The sequence below is a fragment of the Leptosomus discolor genome, chromosome 1 (genome assembly GCF_034619465.1).
Source record: "Leptosomus discolor isolate bLepDis1 chromosome 1, bLepDis1.hap2, whole genome shotgun sequence".
Lineage (NCBI taxonomy): Eukaryota > Metazoa > Chordata > Aves > Leptosomiformes > Leptosomidae > Leptosomus > Leptosomus discolor.
Genome location: NC_141391.1, coordinates 93,654,111 through 93,673,378, shown reverse-complemented (window position 1 = coordinate 93,673,378; position 19,268 = coordinate 93,654,111). Strand labels below are relative to the sequence as shown.

The 19,268-nt window shown below is 35.1% G+C and overlaps 1 protein-coding gene across 1 annotated transcript in view; it reads left to right on the top strand.

Annotated features, from left to right (window-relative positions):
* CFAP47 (cilia and flagella associated protein 47) overlaps positions 1 to 19,268 on the top strand; it is a 345,415-nt gene that overhangs the window by 307,194 nt on the left and 18,953 nt on the right. Inside the window, exons 60-62 of the mRNA XM_086482089.1 lie at positions 1,244 to 1,405; positions 16,459 to 16,630; positions 18,143 to 18,304. Coding sequence (XP_086338215.1) covers positions 1,244 to 1,405; positions 16,459 to 16,630; positions 18,143 to 18,304 — 496 coding nt within the window. The remainder of the gene's footprint in view (positions 1 to 1,243; positions 1,406 to 16,458; positions 16,631 to 18,142; positions 18,305 to 19,268) is intronic.

The following is a 19,268-nucleotide window of genomic DNA, read 5'->3' as shown; positions in this document are numbered from 1 at the left end:
TGAAATACTTGGTAAACTGGTGTAATATAGACAATGTAATTTATTCTTAAATATACGACCATGCATCTCAGAAAAAAGATGTGGTTCTAACTATTTCAGTAACTCACTCATGGAAATGCTTAGAAGAGAGCTACAGAAATAAACCAAACCTTGTTAAACAGGAAAAGACCAAGGGGGAAAAAAAGCTGCTTTTTTTTTTTTTTTTTTTTTTTTTTAGAGAAAGGAAACAACTTGAGCTTGATGTACAATTATCTATTTTCTAAAATAATGATAGTGAATAAAGCTCCAGAACTGAAAGTTGAAGCTAAATAAACATGGTGCAGAAATAAGGGTTTCATTGCTCTTTTATTAAACACTTTACACAATTACTTACCAAGATACGGTTCTAAATTATTTATCGTTTAATTTTTATATCATGTTCAGAGTTAATTTTTAAAGAATCATTGGATATAATTCTGGTGAACATAATATTTAGACCTTGAAACTGAGAAGTATGTAATCAGCTTTTCTTTTTCATGTTGATTTCTGTAACTCTAGAAAATTCTAGGTGTTTTCTTTGGGAAAATATTTTTCTTTCATTTCTTGCGTCTAATTTTCTCTTCTTTCTGTACCAATAATTATTGAAAGAACTGTAAACATTAGCTGTTGAAGTAAGCTTTATAAAATCTAGTGTATAAGCTAAAACCCAAGTAACTTGTAATGTAAATGGCATATTTTAGAAGCAGTAAATTAAAATCACTTACCAAATTGAAAAAAGCTTTGTTATGCTTCAAAGAGAAAATTGTGCCAGAATGCTTTTTATTCTGGCATAGTTCTATAAAATCTGAAGTTTAAACAACAGTATTGTTAAATGAAGAAATCAAATAGTGACTTAATATTCTTTAATTTCTTTGTTTTCCTTTCAGTCTTCCTTTCTCATTGACATATGTCAAACCATGCCATAATTTCTATTTGCAAATGAACTAAAATGAAGATACATTTCACGATTACAAAAAAGGGATAAATTTGCAAATGCTGTTGTGAACTAACTGTAGGAACAGAGTTTTGTTTTCTTAGCAATATTTTCTACTTCTTCAGCTAAACAAAATGATAGAAACTGTGGGTTGCGGAAAAGCTTTTAGTTGTCTTGTTCCTTATTGAGAATTCTGTCATTCTCTAAGCACATTTACCTTCTATGTTTAATTGGTTTGTTAAAATCAAGACACTGATGCTTTACAAATAATGAGTTCTTGCTTTTCCGTAGCTGTGGTACGCTGTCGAGCCAGGCAGAGAGTAGAAAGAAGAGTAGAAGTGCTGCTGACTGGTGTAGTTCCTGGTGCAACTGCTATGCCTGCCACAAGAAATTCTGCCATGGTCAATATGAATAAGCCAGCCAACATCCAAGAAGACGTTCAAGTCACTGATGGTAAGAATAAATAGCCTGGATATCATACTATTTTAGGGACATTGCAAATAAGGTAAGTACATCAACAAATGTAGTTCTGCTGTGACAACAGATGAGGTTTAGACAAATCCTTCTCTCAGTCCGTATTTCTACCCTGTTGCAAATATGGGACATTCGTACAACAGTATGTCTGCAGTTATATGCACCTTTGAAGCCGAACCTTTCTTTTTCTATGTCTCGGATGTGTGGCTTGCACATATACCGTCTCTCCTTTAAAAGAGAATAGCCTCCACAAAGTCTAAAGTTAGTAAAAATATGTCTGTGTAAGTGTTGCAGGGAAATATATATCTGCAGGTTGTCCCTATTTGTAAGATGCATTCCCACCAGCAGGCCAATATCTGCAGCAAAATGGATTGAAGAAGGAGGACTTGTTTGAAAGAAGCAATAAAGCTTTGTGAAAAGATAGCTTCCACTGACTGTTAATCAGCAGAGGACACAGTGAAAATCAATTTCTTTGCAGATACGCCAGCTTTTCATATTATATCTCTCTGAAACAGAACGGTACAACATACAAGAATGCTTGTTACTGCTGTATGCCAGTATTTCTGGTAATAGATGTCTGTTAGCAGTCATATTCACTGCGACAAATTATGCATTGTTTCATTTTACCTTCATCAATTACTGCACCTTTGAAACTTAACCTACGTTTCTTTTGGGGTTCAAAGTCATCCTACTTTTTAAGAAAAAATGTTATTTAAAAACTATGACACATGACATGAAACATCCTAATGTATGTTTGACATAGATGTAAATGAGGGGAAGGTATTTCACCCATGCTCCAACTTTGTCAAGAGTGTAATGCGTTGTATGGTGGTAAAAGATGAGTCTGCAGAAGTTGCTATGATTACAATCTATTAGGCAACTGGTTTGAGAGGCAGGCAAACTTGGCTTTTGCGTCTCATTTATTGCACTTAGAATCTGGCCCAGTAGAGGCTTTGCAGGAATACTGTGTTACAGAAGCTCTCACGCCAAAGAACTGTGAAAAACTGAAAAGCTGTAAAATGTAAATCAAGATGCATTACATTCTTCCTATAAGAATGATTTTTATGCAAATATACCCCCACCCTGCACACTGATCAATGTATTCTCATATCAGCAATTACCATCCAGATCTTCAAACAGATTTTTTTTTTTTTTTTGGAGTGTTTTTAAAACAAGCGAGGATTGAAAGTCAAGCTGTTAACAAGAGCTTGCACTGCATTTACTTACCGGTTAGTTAATATTTGTAATTACTTAGTTAAATTTTATATTTGCTCATATTGTGGTGTCAAAGATAACTTCTTGTCTGGCAAAATTGTTGTTTTATATACCCATATTACAAAGTGATAATGATCAATCTAGTAAAATAAATACATGTGAAGTTCTCAACGTATATTCTTGCCTCTTTGGAGAACGGTAAATATTATTATACAACTTTATTTAGACTTGTGAGAACTGCTGTGTATCAAAGTACACGGTACCTTTTTTTTGCTATAGAATAGCAGGCTTAGCTCTTTATTGACTTGTCACATATGAGTAGGCTGCCTTAAACATACCTGAGCTATTTCTCTCCAACATGGTGGCATCTGAATTGACAAGAATAACGTGCATTAAGCAAGTAGAGCTAGCATTTTGAAACACTTGCAGATTCATGATGTGTAGTGCTTGTTTTATTCATAGGAATAATATTTCATATTTATTAACACTGGCTTCTGCACATACTGCAAGACATTGATTTGGGACATTGCATTTTTTCAAGCAAGAAGTCTGGTAATGAAATGCTTTATCTCGTAGGTAGTAAGATTGTTTATAACTCTGCTGCTTCTCATGGTTTTCGATGACATTATAATGTTGTTATTGCTAGATGAATTTGATGCCTGTTAGAATCAAATTTAATGGTACTATTTCAGTTTTCTGCAGTCTACCAGTAATAGCATAAATGAAAGCATATACCTCTAAGATAACAGCCTGGCAAGCTGTTTTTCATTTTTTTGCTTCTGCAAGAGTGATTCATCAGAGTGTATGTGTGATGTGTAGTAAGCAGTTTTTATATCCAAAGATAAATGATGATAATTACTGGCAGATCAGATTTAAACAGCTACTACTGTTTTTCAGTATTTAAATTATTTGGACAAGTATAAATTCTTGGGAAGTGAAAAATCTTCAAACATGTCTTTTACGTTAAAAGAACTCAATTTCATCCAATGCAGAAGACATAATTTGAAAGAGAAAATTATTATAATTTCTTAAGAAAGAGGGAAAAATCTAAATATTGTCTAGCTAAAACAATATTGTTTGTTGTTCAGAAGTCAGCAAAGTTCCAGAAATCAAACAATTAAAGCTTAACGTTTTAGATGTAGCTGTTACGAGGTGGCCATTAAAAAAATTATTTTCGATTGTTTTAAATGCATATTTTTAACCTATATGTTTTTCATCTGTTTTCTTACATATGGGTCTAAAGACGATTTTTTTTTAGCAAAAAAAATTTAAGACCCGAAATTCATCCAAACAAGTGTGAAGATTGTTTATTCTAATAAAACAGCTTTTTTAGTTTACTTTAAATATTCAATAGTAAATACAAACATGTTTAGTTTTCCATGATCTTCTAAGAAAAGCATCAAACATTCACAAATTATCAGTTATATGTATTTGACTGAGATTCATAAATTTCTAAGCAACCAAACTTGACCGTGTTGAGTACACAGCCAGAGTGCCTTCCAGTTAAGGAAATACACTGATTTGTCCTGTTCTGTCTCTGTCTTTGTAATAGACCTTTGTAACCCATCACTTTCAATTGCTTCAGTTTATCACATAAACCAACCCTAAGGGTTGAGTGTTTATAATTAACTTCCCTAGTCTTTATTAATTCATAGCTCTTCTCACAACCCTAAGCCTGGTCTTAGCTCCTTGCTCCTGGGTTCTTATTTCTGCGAAGGTTTCAGGAGAGTTAATATTCAATGGGAATGATGCTATCCAGGTTCTGTAGGGTAGCACAGGTATGAGGTTTTTTTATGTTATGTGCAAGTTTCGTAGCTATGCTGACCTATGACTGAACAGATGGACAATTCAGTTGCGCCTAGTGGTTAAACAACATTTTCCAGACATGCTAATCCATAATGTACATTGGCATACATTATCAGTGTACCCATACCCTTTGTTTCACCACCTATAAAACCAGTAAATATGTATGTTCTACAGCCATTTTATAGCAATTGTCTAACATTGAAAAATTCCTGAAGTAGACACTCATCAAAATACACTCTATTTTAATTTCATTAAAGCAGCTCTTTGAAACAGGGAAATAACATGTCCAAACACACGTTAAAAGCTCTTCCCCACCCTATTAAGATTTCGTGTTAGGATTCCGTTAAATGCCAATTTGATGTGACCGGTCTGGATTAGGAAGCTCACTTTTCAGAAAGGAGTTCAATAAAATTGGATATCACAAAAAAAAATCTTATCAGCATAAGGCAGAAAGATGCCAGTATAGGTGAGACAAATTATTTTTATATACTTATCTCTTACCCAGAGAGATTTTAACTTAATTGCTGATAAAGTGTGTCAGTTTAATATTGAAAACTATATGAAGATAATAATGATGAAGATGGCCCTATATCTAACTTAAGACATCTCTCTATTGTCAGAATAATTGTGGAATTGAATGGTATTTGAGAATGAGAGCGCTATAGCTATACAAAAGATTGTTAAATGATTTTCTTTTTTACTTTGTGAGAAGTGGAAGAAAGAACAACGAAGGGTTTTGGATTAAAGGCTGCTAAAGCAGTGGTGAAATGAAAGTGTTAACAAGGGGGTGAACCACCAGTTGCATCACTCTGTAATAAATTATTACCCCGTTGTTGAGGGTGACAACTCCTGCCGGAAAATGGGGAACCTAGCAGAAGTCAAAGAACAGGGCATCATTTTAGAAATGAAATCCTAGATGGATTATTTTCTCAGCTACATAATTTTTGTTTACATCTGGCTGTTTGTTTATTTATAAGAGATACACAGGAGAGATTTGATGCATTGTTTACTGTCTTTATTAAACTGCAATATGCAGAGACATTTTAATGAAGAACTTCAAATAGGACTTTATTTACCTGATGATAATATACAGGTTACCACTTGGTCCATTAAAAAAGAAACAATTAACATATTTTTTTCTCTCACGAGTACGCTCCCCCTCCATTTCTTAGTGTAACTAGAACAATAGTGCTGAATACCGTAAAAAGAGCTTGTGAATTGTGAGAACACAGTTTGTAACTACAAACTGCTGCTTATATTTCTGTTACAGGACGCTTACTCATTTCTGTTTCTTTGCCATTTTATAAAATGTTGAAATCTGCAAGCCTTAAGAATGAGAGTCATCATTATGTAAATTAAAATTACTTTCTAACACCTACACAAAATCATGCTTAGTTAAAATGTTCAACACTTGCAGGGAACCAGAACAATTATAAACTAATCTGAAGTTACTTATTCAGCTTCACAAAAGTGCAAAAAAATAACTAGTGCAAACCCAGAAATTATTTGAATCTTCCTGGTGTTACTTTTCAGTCTGATGTACATCCAGGAAAAATGAGAAGTCCAAAAGAACTGATTGGCTAGCACAACATAATGTATCTCTGAAACATGAACACACAGTTATTTCTTAAAAATGTATTTTGAGTTAACAGCTAAGAGAAACCTGGGCAATATAATTTACTGCAAGAGCCTGTGAATTACTTTAATTATTATATGATTGTGATGGCTGAAGTTCTATTTCTCCCATTTCTTGTTCACAGAATTTTCTGTAATTTTTTTGGTTGGGTGGTATGGACGTAGTACTTCCATAGAAACAACACCACTACACCCTTGGTTTGTAAAGATATTTTGGGAAAGCTCCTTTAAGACAAAACCATAGCCAGCACAGCTCTCCAGGATCTTAGTTGTGATTCCACAACACCATAGCATATCACAACAATCTATCTGCATTGGGGTTTTTTCATTATTTTCTTGTTAATTACAGGCCATCAACAAAGCATAGCTAATCAAAGCCCTTAAGATGTGAACTTTGCAGGTTTTCCAGGACAACAGACCAGCGCTCTCCCTGTCTGTCTCAGCTGTGTTTGCATGCTTTTCATTATAGAAAAGTAATCAGAGGGTATATACACCTAAAATTGCCTCAGATGATGTATCTGACAGTCACTGTAGTAACACACTCATGCGCACATTCAACTAGTCTATCCCAAATGCTCTTCTATTTCCAGGTTATTACAACGTATTGTCATTTTTGTGCTAAAATTCTTTATCCTTGTCTTCTTCTGTCTTTGAACCTGCACTGTGTAAGTATTGTTGTTCTTAGAGGAAATGAAGTAACCCACTAGATCTCCTTCATCTCTCCCACATTGCACATTTCCAGTAAGAACATGAAGCAAAAACGAAAAACCAAAACTTCCCCTGTTGTAATGGAGATTGTATACAACTTTATGTTTTTGTAAATTACTGCGTAAGGCCTGTAGTTTTGACAGTTTAAGAATAAGTTGATCTGAAGCTTTAAAGATATAGCTAGTTATTACAATTATAAGACAAGTAACTAGAAGTTACATAGAATCACTGGAGAACATTGGCTGAAAATGTAACCTTGAACCATTGCTATTTCTTCAGGTCAACTGAGGAAGACAGTGAAGCCTTTGAAATTTGCTACACAATTTTTTTTTAGTTCTGAAACTTGTATTTGAATCCAAATCTGAAATTTGTATCCAAAAAATAAAAAAAGTGGATACCTCCCATGAGATTATGTCTGTCTCATAGTACAGGAATTAACACTACCCTGTATGATAGGTGTTCCACCCTATGTATAACTGAATACAATTCATTGGATAAGGAAAAGGAAGCAAATGAATGGGACCCCAGGGATTAGATTCTCTGTCCTAGTCTCTGTGGCTCAGTGTATTTTGTATATTAAAAAAGTCAAAAGATAAAAAAATACATCCTTTTGTAATAAACCATAGTATAGTGTAAAACTAAGACATGCTTACAGATTCTAGTGATAGTTCTAGAAATAATTTATCCACACCAGTACAGCTTCATGTGCATAAATTTACATTTTTGTTAATTTTCAATGAAAAATTAATGTGATCATCAAATCAAAGATGATATCGTAGCACAGATATTAGAATTGAAATTTTATCAGGAAAATTCTAAACAAGTTATTTTGATGTAATATAAGACATAGATCCTTTCTGTCTCATTTATAATAATAACACTTCTTTATGAACTGATGAGGAATACTCGCTAGGAAATTTTTCTTTTTTACATGTCCCCTTTCAAGTTAGAAATCCCCCACAAAAAAAATGCATTTTTCACTGTGTTCAACAGATTCTAATCAGTCTGGACTGTTTGTGTTAAGAAACAGTCCCATTGTTATTAAGAAAAGTAATGTGTCTGCCTGAAATATCTGCTAATTGATTTAAAAAATTTTAAAATGCTATAGTATTATTCTTATAAAAACAACCTACAATGTAATTGCAAGCGAGGAGTAGCTCAATGGATCAGATTGCAAGGTCTTTTCACATTCTGGAAGTACTGCATTCTGTAGCTGGCAGACTTGATAGATGTAAAAGGGCCTGTAAAACCAAAATGAAGCTCTTTGCCATGCATGTGCTATGTTATTTCAAGCATTGTGAGTTTCAGAGTTTTCAGATTAAGATGTCTTGGCTTGGTTTGTGTTAGCTCTACAAAATTTCGAAGGGCAAATAAATGGTACTGGATACAGGAAAATTTTGAACAGCAGTGTTTTATGATTCATTGAAGAACTGAAACTGGCCTTGCTGAGTAAGAACTGCATCTCAGTGCGGTTTAATACATATGGATTTTTAGCAACATCAGCCAAGGTGTTTCTTCTCACTCAAAATTGTTTCAGACCGATCAAGGCTGCTCAGAAAAATCTATTTTTATAAAAGCAAAATGGTTCTAATTTTACACCCTAGTAACAAGACAGAAGTTAGTCAGAACACTTGTTTTCTTTTGGAACAGGTATTTTAAACTTATTTATTTCCTGTCGCTGTGCAGGAAAACCACCATACGTTGTATAGACACATAGCTGATTTACAAAGTGATGCTGAGATCCACAATATTTCAGGGCTGTATTCCTGAACATGAAGAATTTTATAAGTAACTATGCAGGAATTTGAATTTCTAAATGCATAATTACTCTTATTCAGTAGGACAAATTCTGTTTGTGTTTTCCATATAACCCTAATAAGAAACTGTGAAGGAACTGAACTAGTGATAGGCTAAATCTATTTGTTGTTCTCATTTGGAAGGTCACATTCATACAGCAGTAAAATGATATTTTAACTGCCTAGTGATAAAGTTCCATGAATGGAAATGTTATGTTCCAAAATATGGAAAAGAGTGTTTTCTCTCTCAGAGAAGTATATTTGACGCAGCACATGTTGACTTCCACGTTGTTGGAAGACAAGAAGTAAGAAAGATTTCTAAAGCAAGTCGTTTTAGGAATTAATTTTGATAAGAGAGAGGAAGTGACTAAGTGTATACAACATAATACAAAAAGCCAGAAAATTCATGGAGCGCAAGACTATGATAAAGGAATTTGAGCCAAATCACTGGTATCCTCTTAACCACCTATAGGAGATCAGCAATTACACTCATTGATATATTGTCAAAAAAAACCCTGAAACATAAAACATGCCCTGTGAGTTATGTATTTCCACTAAACCACCAAACAATAAAAAAGAAAGCTAAGAACTAGGATACTTCTGAGGGTGAGAGGGCATCTGGGAGGAAAGAATAGCCATAATGCTGATGTATTACAAGATTGGAAAAAACAGCCTTGCTATTGCTTCATGATCTGCAGGTTATCCAGTGGCTTATCTGTAAACACACTGCCCCTCCAAAGGAATCTGAAGAAATTTGCTTGCATTGGTAGTTGGTCTTCCAAATTACAAGCATAATTTGTTTTAGATGTTAATGTAGCTACTTTAAGCATTAAAGCACATAGACATCATCATGGTGAGTCTTGTGGAAAAAACGGTGAAATGATAAATTATATTGTTTTCAATTTAGCATTTGTGTGGGCCAATATGAATTGAATGGTTAGGCTAAAAGACGTCTTGTGTTGTTAGTTCTTTCAGGGGGCAGCATGTAAAGTGAGGCAAATAAGTCAGGATACCATGGAAAAAAATAAAGTCTGTATGAATTAAGACTGCATCATAACATATATTCATGAAGAAGCTGGTTTGACATTGCCTGCGCGCAAGTACAGATGTGATCGTTATTTGCTAGAATTGCAGCTGAATTAAGACAATGATAAATAAAACAGGAGAATGTTGAAAAAAGGAATAGAATGTTTTTCAAAAAAATATATTTTAATGAGTTACTTTAAAACATTAATTTAGAGATTAATGTACTAATTAAGTAGAATGAGAGATCCTTTTTTTTTATGAGGTTTTTATTTCAACTTACTGTGCTAAATAATATCAAATTAAAGAAAGTAAGAGTGTTAAGAGGGGAGTAAGGATAGACTTAATAAAAAGGGAATTAGCCCAAAAAGGATTCAGCAAGAGAGAATATATGGAAACTAGCTGCAAGGAAGAATGCAGAAAAGTATGCAGAACAGCAGATGCTAGATGCATGGAGTGTATTTCATATACAGGGATTCACAAATTTTCATTTTATTCACCAAATGATGCAGTGTTTTGAAGAAAGACGTTCACAAAAAAAAGTAGGGAAAGTACTTTCTACTGCTTTCTTTACAGTAGAAATCTGCTCTAGCAGTAGAAATCTCTTTTAAAGAAGTGTTTTGAAAGCAAAAAAAATTAGCGAACGAAAAATCAAATGTAAGAGAAAATTTAAAAAAGAAATGTTGAAGTTGTTTGCTAGGGAAGTAGACAGTGGGATGCAGGTTAAAAAAAGATGTGGCTAAGAGCGGAATTTTGCAGAGCCTTGAAAATATGGTTGAAAAGCTTTAATTGGATATGGAAAGAGAATTAAATTTGTAAGGAACAGAGATAAAAATGTACCACAGAACTACACTGAGGATATTTCTCCTTGAATTGCATTGAGGATAAATGAGACCGCTTTATTATCCATTTATTTCTTTGTATTTAAGATAATTTGGTATCTGGAATTTAGTGAAGTATATGATGCTATCTTTGCTGATATTTATAGTGCTCTACATAGAGCACTTTTGTACCTATACGAAAAAGTTTAGTGAAAGGAGTATTCAAATACAACAAGTTCTTTTTGGGTTCTTGTGCAATTTCTTTATTCTGTTGCTATTATCTTGTAGTTACAACATTTTACAACGAGAAATAGATATTCACTTCTCAGATGAGATTCATTCCTTACTGCCCAGATGATACTGTCTACTTAAATGTTAGGATGTTCTGGACTACCAGGCTTCCTTTTATTTTTTTCCTATATTACTCTTATAATCCACTTTTGCTATTCACTTGAATATTTACCTGAAAACTGTAATAAAATTATTTAATCTACTACACAGTAAGGTGTTCTGTCTGCTGCTGCTTTTGCTGATAAGGCATAACTGCATACTGAGTTTCAGCAGTGTGTGTGAAGACTCCTGGAAGACAGTGGAGAATCAGGAAAAGGACAAGTGTCAGCTAAGAACTGAATGGGGCTATGAAGAAAGATATTTCTCTAGGTTTGGAAGGTCAACATTAGATGCCAGCTGTCTGCCAGAAGTAAACAGTTAAGGTCTGGTACTGTAGTTTCTGTTTTACCACTTTGGAGACTATTAGATCAAAAGGAGAAGAAATTTTGATTACGTATCAGGGCTACAATGGATATTTAGCCCACTATCAAAAAGGGGAAAAAAGGAAGACATGGGGAACTACAGGCCAGTCAGTCTCACCTCTGTGCCCAGAAAAATCATGGATCGGATTCTCCTGGAAACTATGCTAGTGCACACAGAAAATAAGGAGGTGGTGACAGCCAACATGGCTGTGCTAAGGGCAAATCATGCCTGCAAATTTGGTGGCCTCCTATGACAGGGTTATAGTGTTGGTGGATAAGGGAAGAGCAAATGATGTAATCTATCTGGACTTGTACAAAGGATTGGACACTGTCCTGCATGACATCCTTGTCTCTAAATTGGAGAGGCATGGATTGAACAGAGGGACCAGTCAGTAGTTAAGGAATTGGCTGAATGGTTGCATTCAAAGAGTTATGGTCAATGGCTTGACACTGGAGTAGAGACCAGCAATGAGTGGCGTTCCTCAGGGGTTGGTGTTGGGACCGACCCTGTTTAACATCTTTGTTGGCGACATGGACAGTGGGGTTGAGTGCACCCTCAGCAAGTTTGCTGATGACACTAAGCTGTGCGGTGTGGTCAACACGCTGGAGGGAAGGGAGGCCATCCAGAGGGACCTGGACAGGCTCGAGAGGTTGGCCTGTGCAAACCTCATGAAGTTCAACAAGGCCAAATATGAGGTCTTGCACCTGGGTCAGGGCAATCCCAAGCACAAATACAGGCTGGGCAATGAGTGGATCGAGAGCAGTCCCGTAGAGACGGACTTGGGGTATTAGTGGATGAAAAACTTAATATGAGGCAGTAATGTGTGCTCACAGCCCGCGTAAGAAAGGCATGGATCTGCTCGAGTGGGTCCAGAGGAGGGGCACGAAGAAGATCAGGAGGCTGGAGCACCTCCCCTGTGAGGACAGGCTGAGAGAGTTGGGGTTGTTGAGCCTGGAGAAGAGAAGACTTGGGGGAGACCTTACAGCAGCCTTCCAGTGCTTAAAGGGGGCCTGCAGGAAAGGTGGGGAGGGACTCTTGGTCAGGGAGTCTGGTGATAGGAGGGGTAACAGTTTCAAACTGAGAGAGGGGAGGTTTAGATTAGATACTGGGAATAAATTTGTTATTATGAGGGTGGTGAGACACTGGCACACGTTGCTCAGAGAAGCTGTGGCTGCCCCCTCCCTGGCAGTGTTCAAGGCCAGGCTTGATGGGGCTTTGAGCAACCTGGTCTAGTGGAAGGTGTCCCTGCCCATGGTGAGTGTTTGGAACTAGATGATCTTTAATTTCCCTTCTATGATTCTGTGAAGAAATAGCAGAACCAATGACAAAAATCATTGTGACAGCGCAATAAATTTACATTCAGTACAAAATAAAACAATTTATCTAGCTTCTGAAAAACATGAAGCTGCAAGTTTACGAATGGCTGGGCTTTCGTTCTCTGTTGTATTCTGTGATTGTGTTGACCTTCTTCATTAAATCACTGCAAGTAAGACTGCAGCCTGCTGAGTGGGAGGTGAGGATTGAGTGGATTCACTTGCACCTTTGTTTTATTGCATCTATCCAAGGAAAAGCCCCTGTAATGAGGACAAGCATTTTTGCGATCTGAACCTCTTTCTGTCACAGCTTTAATTTACTCCTGTGTTGTTGGAAATGTGAGACAGTGTGAAAGTAAGGAGATAAGGAGAGTCCCTTAGAAAGTTCCTCTCCTTGGTGTTTTTGTATCACCAAGTCCGCTGCAGGTTAAACATTATTTGCAGAGAACTCAGGTATCTAGATCTCCCTTAGGTATCCACAAGAGATTGCAGCCTCACAGGTCAGTGTCCATGAGATTTTTATCATCAGAAAACACATTGTGTAGTGAGCTGGACTTCACTGAAGTCAAACACTTACTCACTTTTCAAAAATATGAGGGAGGTACAAAAATCTCTAATGACAGTGTGAATCTCTATTCCAGGTCATGTATATCTACTGGGCCTTTCACAGTACCTTCTGTATATATTAGACCCACCAATGCCTTTGTAATTAACTTGTTTGAAGCTTGAATATAGCTTCTTTTCCACTAAAAAGTAATTTAAATTCCTAAGGTTCCTACTTTATGAACCTGTTAGGCTTGGTTTTTTATTTTCAGATGTATGATGTTTGTTAATTACTTTTACAACAAATCCTAACAGTGACAAAAATTCACATTTGCCCAATGTAGATGCTCAGCGTGTAAAATCCTTAGAGTTTCCACACTGTCATTCTTAAGAGTAAGAAAATAAATTTTAGAAAATGTGGTATGTTTCCTTTCAGCTTCTTAGAGGCTATTTAAAAAAACCCCCACAAATCCTCAGCACTTCAATTCTAGTGCTTTTTAAGAAGTAGTCTTACTAGCACTTGAAATTAAAATATAGCCAAATCATAGAAGTATATAGCTCAAAAACATTATTGGTTTTTAAACACAATTGCTTCAGTAATTCTGCATACAAAAATATTGCCTAAATGCATACTATCTTTTGGAAGCCTTTATTTACACAAAGGAAAACACTTAAAAGACTGAGATTAATTGCCTTTCAAAACAAGAAATGTTTAATGCTTATAAAGTTTGTCTTGGAATAATTACCTCAAAAACATATTCTTAGTCCTTTTCTTGAATAATGCATAATATTCTTCAGGAAATATGAGGAAGTAATATTTCGTATAATTGGAATTTCTATTCTCTAGATCTAATCAGCTGTATATAAATAGCATGCTTATACCTTCCCAGTGTTTGGATTGATAAATATCTCTATTTTGAGTCAGATGTGGTTAAAACTCTTTCTGCTACTCTCTATTTACAGAACAGAGGTAGATTAATTTGAGTCTACTTCATATATGCATGTGTATTTTACAATTTGCATCAAATAAAATAAGAATTTTACCTATATTAGAATGGTGATTTTTAAAAAGAAAACTAGTGAATGAAAACATACAAAGAACTGGGCTAAAGAGTCAAGGCATGTGAATACCATGCTATATTGTATTTGGCATTACTTTAAAGAAAATGTTAATTCTGTCTACAATGTTTTATTCATTTCACCATTTTAATTGAAACTGGAAATTCTAAGAGCAAGAGAGCTCTGAACTTTTGACAATTTGGACAAATTTCTAGCAAGAATTCACAACTATTTTTTTGCCTCTAGCTGCTGCCAGTTTGCTTAGGTAGCATGTGTATTACGAAATTGTCTAGAATCAAATTTTAACATATTCACAGAGGCTTCCCATAGTATGATAATACAGTAGTCCTCAGGGCAGCTCTGATGAAATTCTAATTACATTTTTCTTTTTTGAACAGTCCTAAACTAGATCAGCAGCGTAGATCAAAACCAGCTAAAGGAACAACATAATGAAACTTTCAAATATTGGCACTTACAAATGCATCATTTTTCCTTAGATGTTGTAAATATTAAAATATTTTAACTAAATACTTACTATGACCATAGAACAGGTTACGAAACAGCCTGGAGCAGAAAAAATATAAATATTTAATTGCTTCTGACTGAAAGGTACTATATACATATGTCAAACCAAAACTAAATGTCTTTGGATACTAAAAGCACCATACATTTCACAAAATTTTCTTCCTAGCATCTGAACTATAAAATAAGCTTTTCCTGAGTAGCATTATGTGATATAACTGCTGAAAGAAACATCTGCTCAACAGTTGCAGTTTTCTCACTCTGGAATGTTCCAAATCATGTCATCTTTTCTCTTCCGTAAGTTAGTTTTTATGTCTGAATCTTCATGTTTTGACATTTGTCTAGGGTGACTACTACAAGCCTTGGGCTCTGTTGGAACTCGAATGCATGGCATAAATGTATTTTTCAAATAGAGAAACAACAAAGCATGGAACAATGTAGGATGATCCTAGGAATTTAATAAACTGTAGGAACAATGTTCGTGTTTAATTCTGTTATAACATTTAGTGTAATAAAATACTTTTATAATAGATGAATTAGTACATGGAAATCCTGTACATTCGGTACTCAGTGTGTATCTACTATGACAGATAATCCTGTACGTTGGTAATAATATTTCGCTTACATCTGTGTAACTCTTTGATCAAGCATAAATGGTACTGATGTCTGTGTGAAGGATCCACTTCAAAGAGTCAGAAATGTTTCAATATAAGATGCTACACTTCTTAGACTTAATCTGTATGTTACAAAAATATTGACAACAGAAGTTCAAGCTTCTTGTTAGCTAATGAAGTAGGAAGAAGGAATTTGTACATCTCAGAAAAGGAGAAAGGACTATAAGCATAGGAAGGTGTCTCCATACTCAAATTTGGGTAGCATTACAGATTGGCAAAACTAAAGTAAACTTTTGCTCAGCTATCTCACAGTGCTTTGTCTCTTTTTATATAAAGAAATATGTAGTCTGTATTTTAGAATTCCGAGTCAAAAGGCTTTGGGAATTAACTCTGCAGCTGACTGGCACTCTATAGCCAGCATAGATATACAGGGATGCATACACAGGAGTTCTGCACAACTTATGGTGCTAAGCTGTGCAAATTCAGAATGTGCCCGGAGATATGTGGCCATAGTAAAATGAAATCTCCTGTAGGAATAAGTAGTTGCCTTAAAAGACTTTTCATCCATAAAATATGTAAAACTTTTAAATAGATTAGGAGCTTGAGATTCTTTTATTCATAGAAGCATTCCCTTCTGTGCACAAATTACTGTTGTATACCAATATCACAGTTTTCTTTATTACAGCTGGAGGAGACATTTGATTCAAGAAGCTCAGCTGTTTATTCCTATGTCTTGGCCTTTTCATAGCTGCTACAGGGAATAAGAGAAGAGATGCTAGTGACTACTTCACTATTTTTCTGTATCCTGTTTCTCAGCCTTGCAGCCATCAATGGCACTGATGTTGTTAATGGATTTTTTTTTTTTTTTTGAGATTGTCCCAATGACATTACTCAAAAATAGCATTACATTCTTGCAATTTTCATTTGGCTGATGAAATATCTCACCGTAATGCAGAAGTGGTAGCCAGAAAAATATTGCTATTACTGTTCACATCTCCTAAGTAGGTTTTCCAGCTTCTGTTTTGCCAGAAACTATATAGCCTGTCATATGAAACTGGAAGACTTTGCTATTCGGTAAGAAGCAAATCGCTCAAGTTTTGGGTAATTACTAGTTTTACTTATTTGTCATATTTAGTAGCAAATGAAAGAATTGTAACTGCTAGCCAGACAACTGTGTGATGTTAGAGTGTACACTGACTGATCTTTTTCTCTTGTATCATCTAGGTTTCTCTACAACAGTGGAATTTCTGTATGAATTGCAATATCAGTCAAATGAAATTAAATCTCAGCTTGAATCTTTGGTTGGTATGCAACTGGTTCAAAGAGAAGGGGATACAGAATCCGGAATTGTAACACTGATCTTTAACATAGTGTTTGCACCTAACAAACCAATGAGGTAAGCTCCTGTTCTGTATTACCAACAGAACATGCAATAAAATCCTGGCTGGTCACTGTTAGCTATGTAAGCACCTCCCTGCACTGTTTTCCTCATTTTGTTTTCACCTCTAAGATCTATTATTTTAGATTTTTCTCACTTGCTGCTTCTCAGTATTTCTTTGGTGTTTAAACTGACAGTGTTTCTTTTTAACGCTTGTGAGATGGTTCTGTTGAGTTACTGCCTTAGCCTGTGTGTGCACCAGTTTAATTCTAAATATTGAAGTATATGTAAGTATTGAAAGACTTCCAATGAAAATTAGTTGTTCTCAAAAATTGCAGAAAGCATGCAGACAAGACGGTCTATCAGTCTTGAAAATCTTTTCTTAGGTGAACATGTGTGCATATTCTTTGTCTGGATGGGATGGTTGAATTTAAAAACAGTCTCTATTGCCCAGGTAACAACAGTCCACAGGAAAATATAATCCTCTTGTATAGGTGTGATGTGAAAAATGATGGATTTGCTTTGTTTTACATTAGTACATCCCGCCTCTTTAAAAAGAAACTATGAAAGGGAAATGTGTTCGGAGAGATGGAAGTTGCACCTTTCTTTTGAATCAGTCTAGTGTGTATGGGGAGGGGGTTGGAAAGAACCTTCAGTAACATGCAGGCACGTGGTAAATTCAGAGGCTCAACATCATCAGGAAGATTAGGGAGTAGTCACTGCTGAATATCACGGGTTGCATGCAAAGAGGATATTTTTAGGATGCAGGAGGGAACTCTTATTTGCAGCAGTCCAGAAGGTTACTGATATAAACAAAGAGCAAACCTTTAGGAAAGACTATCCACCCATCCCATGCAGTGTCATTGTGCCAGAGGGGAGGTTAATTTAAAAACCCTTTTTATTTCTACTGTGTCCTTTTTTAAGTTTTTGTTTGTTTGTTCTGTTTTGTTTTCTTTATCTTTGTGTACTTGAGGCTTACCAGGTTTCATGTAGAGGACTCAATGACTGCGGTTAATTTCTTTATCTTCAGAATCTACAGCACCAACTCTCTTCTTAGATGGTCTGAAGACATCAGAGCCTTGAATTTTTCTAAAGTACATAGACGTATGTCAGATGTATTTGATTCTATATGAACTGCTAATATGTTCTGGACAAAATTCTCCTCAAACACCACAGTAAATAAAGAATAATGAGTAAAACAAATTAAGTTAGATTTGTTTAACTCAACAGAGAGTAAGCAGAAGAGGAATCAAATCTCATGGCTGTGCCAATCATTTTGCTTTCATGTTATGTCCTTTCCTGTACTTTGCTGTAAGTATCAAGTGGTATTTAGTCTACACTCCAGTCTAAGTGCAACCGATACATACTATGCCACACAAAACTAAGGATGTATTCCAATTTAAAGTCATCTATATTTTCTTTTTACTGTACTATAGTTCTACACACTTGAGGCTTATTTTGGACATTAATTTACCCAGTTTATATTTTATAATGTTCTATATATTGAATAGCTTTATCTGACATTTTAAGGAACGAAGCAACTCTAGTAGTACGGTGCACTACAGGAGGTGTTTGGAAGTTTCCAATGGTGTTCATTGCCACAGAGCCAGAAGTGGATGATGTCATCAACATTGAAGCAGTTGGCCTGAATAAGGAATCTATAGTTGGCTTTAAACTTACAAGCCAGACAAGGTAAAAATACTTATAATAAAGTATTTATGCAGTTCTCTGAGGCTAGAACTCACACTCAAACACATTGGATAGGATAGATTTGGGCAACAGGAACATAACTGGGCTACAGCTATTTCATCATTAATTTCAAGTGCTGTGTTGTATAGCTAACAAATGTGATTTTAAAGCTGTACTGTAGAAAACAGAAGCATTCTACATTTAGGCTGTAGCCCCTCAAGAGAAAATTTGTGGAACAGATGGACATGTTTATGACTTTAAAGTTTTGCTCTAAAATGCTTATGTGTGTTAAAATGTGTAATAGAATGCTAAGGAAGGTGTGTTGTGATAGTAAAGGCTCACTATTAAAGCCTTAATGTTTATACTAATAGGTTGTTTTTTGAAGTACTTTATACTCACACCAAGTTAAAAACAAACCTTTGCATTGTGCTTTAAAATTTTTTAAATGTGACATTCTTTTTGAAGTATTCCTGTTTTATTAAGTAAGCATGTTACTAAATGAACCTCTATGCTGCCGTTTCACTAGATAAAACAGCAGTGTCAACTTCAGTATACATTACTTTTTTAAAAGTCCTGCAGAAATCTCTGACAATATCATTTTTACTTATTTTTCATCTTTTCCTCGGAGTTTCATAATGTTATAGCAAACCCATAGCGTCATTTGTATACAGCAGGAAATCAAGGAAGAAATTGTTCGGTACTGATAGAGAAGTTTTAAAATAGTAAACACTGAACCAGAAAGAATCACGTTTCTTACAATATAAATAGCTTATGGATGTTTTTAAGTTTCTCTTTTGCTTTAAAATTAATATTTTTACTATATATCTAGAAAGTGTGCCAGATATGCTAATTGACAGTTAACTTTCATTGTAGCTACAGGCTTTTGTAGCATTCCCAGCAGAATGTGTCCCTGGTTCCAAATGACTTTTTTTTGAAAGAGCTTGTTTCCAAAAGCTGTGCCTCTGAG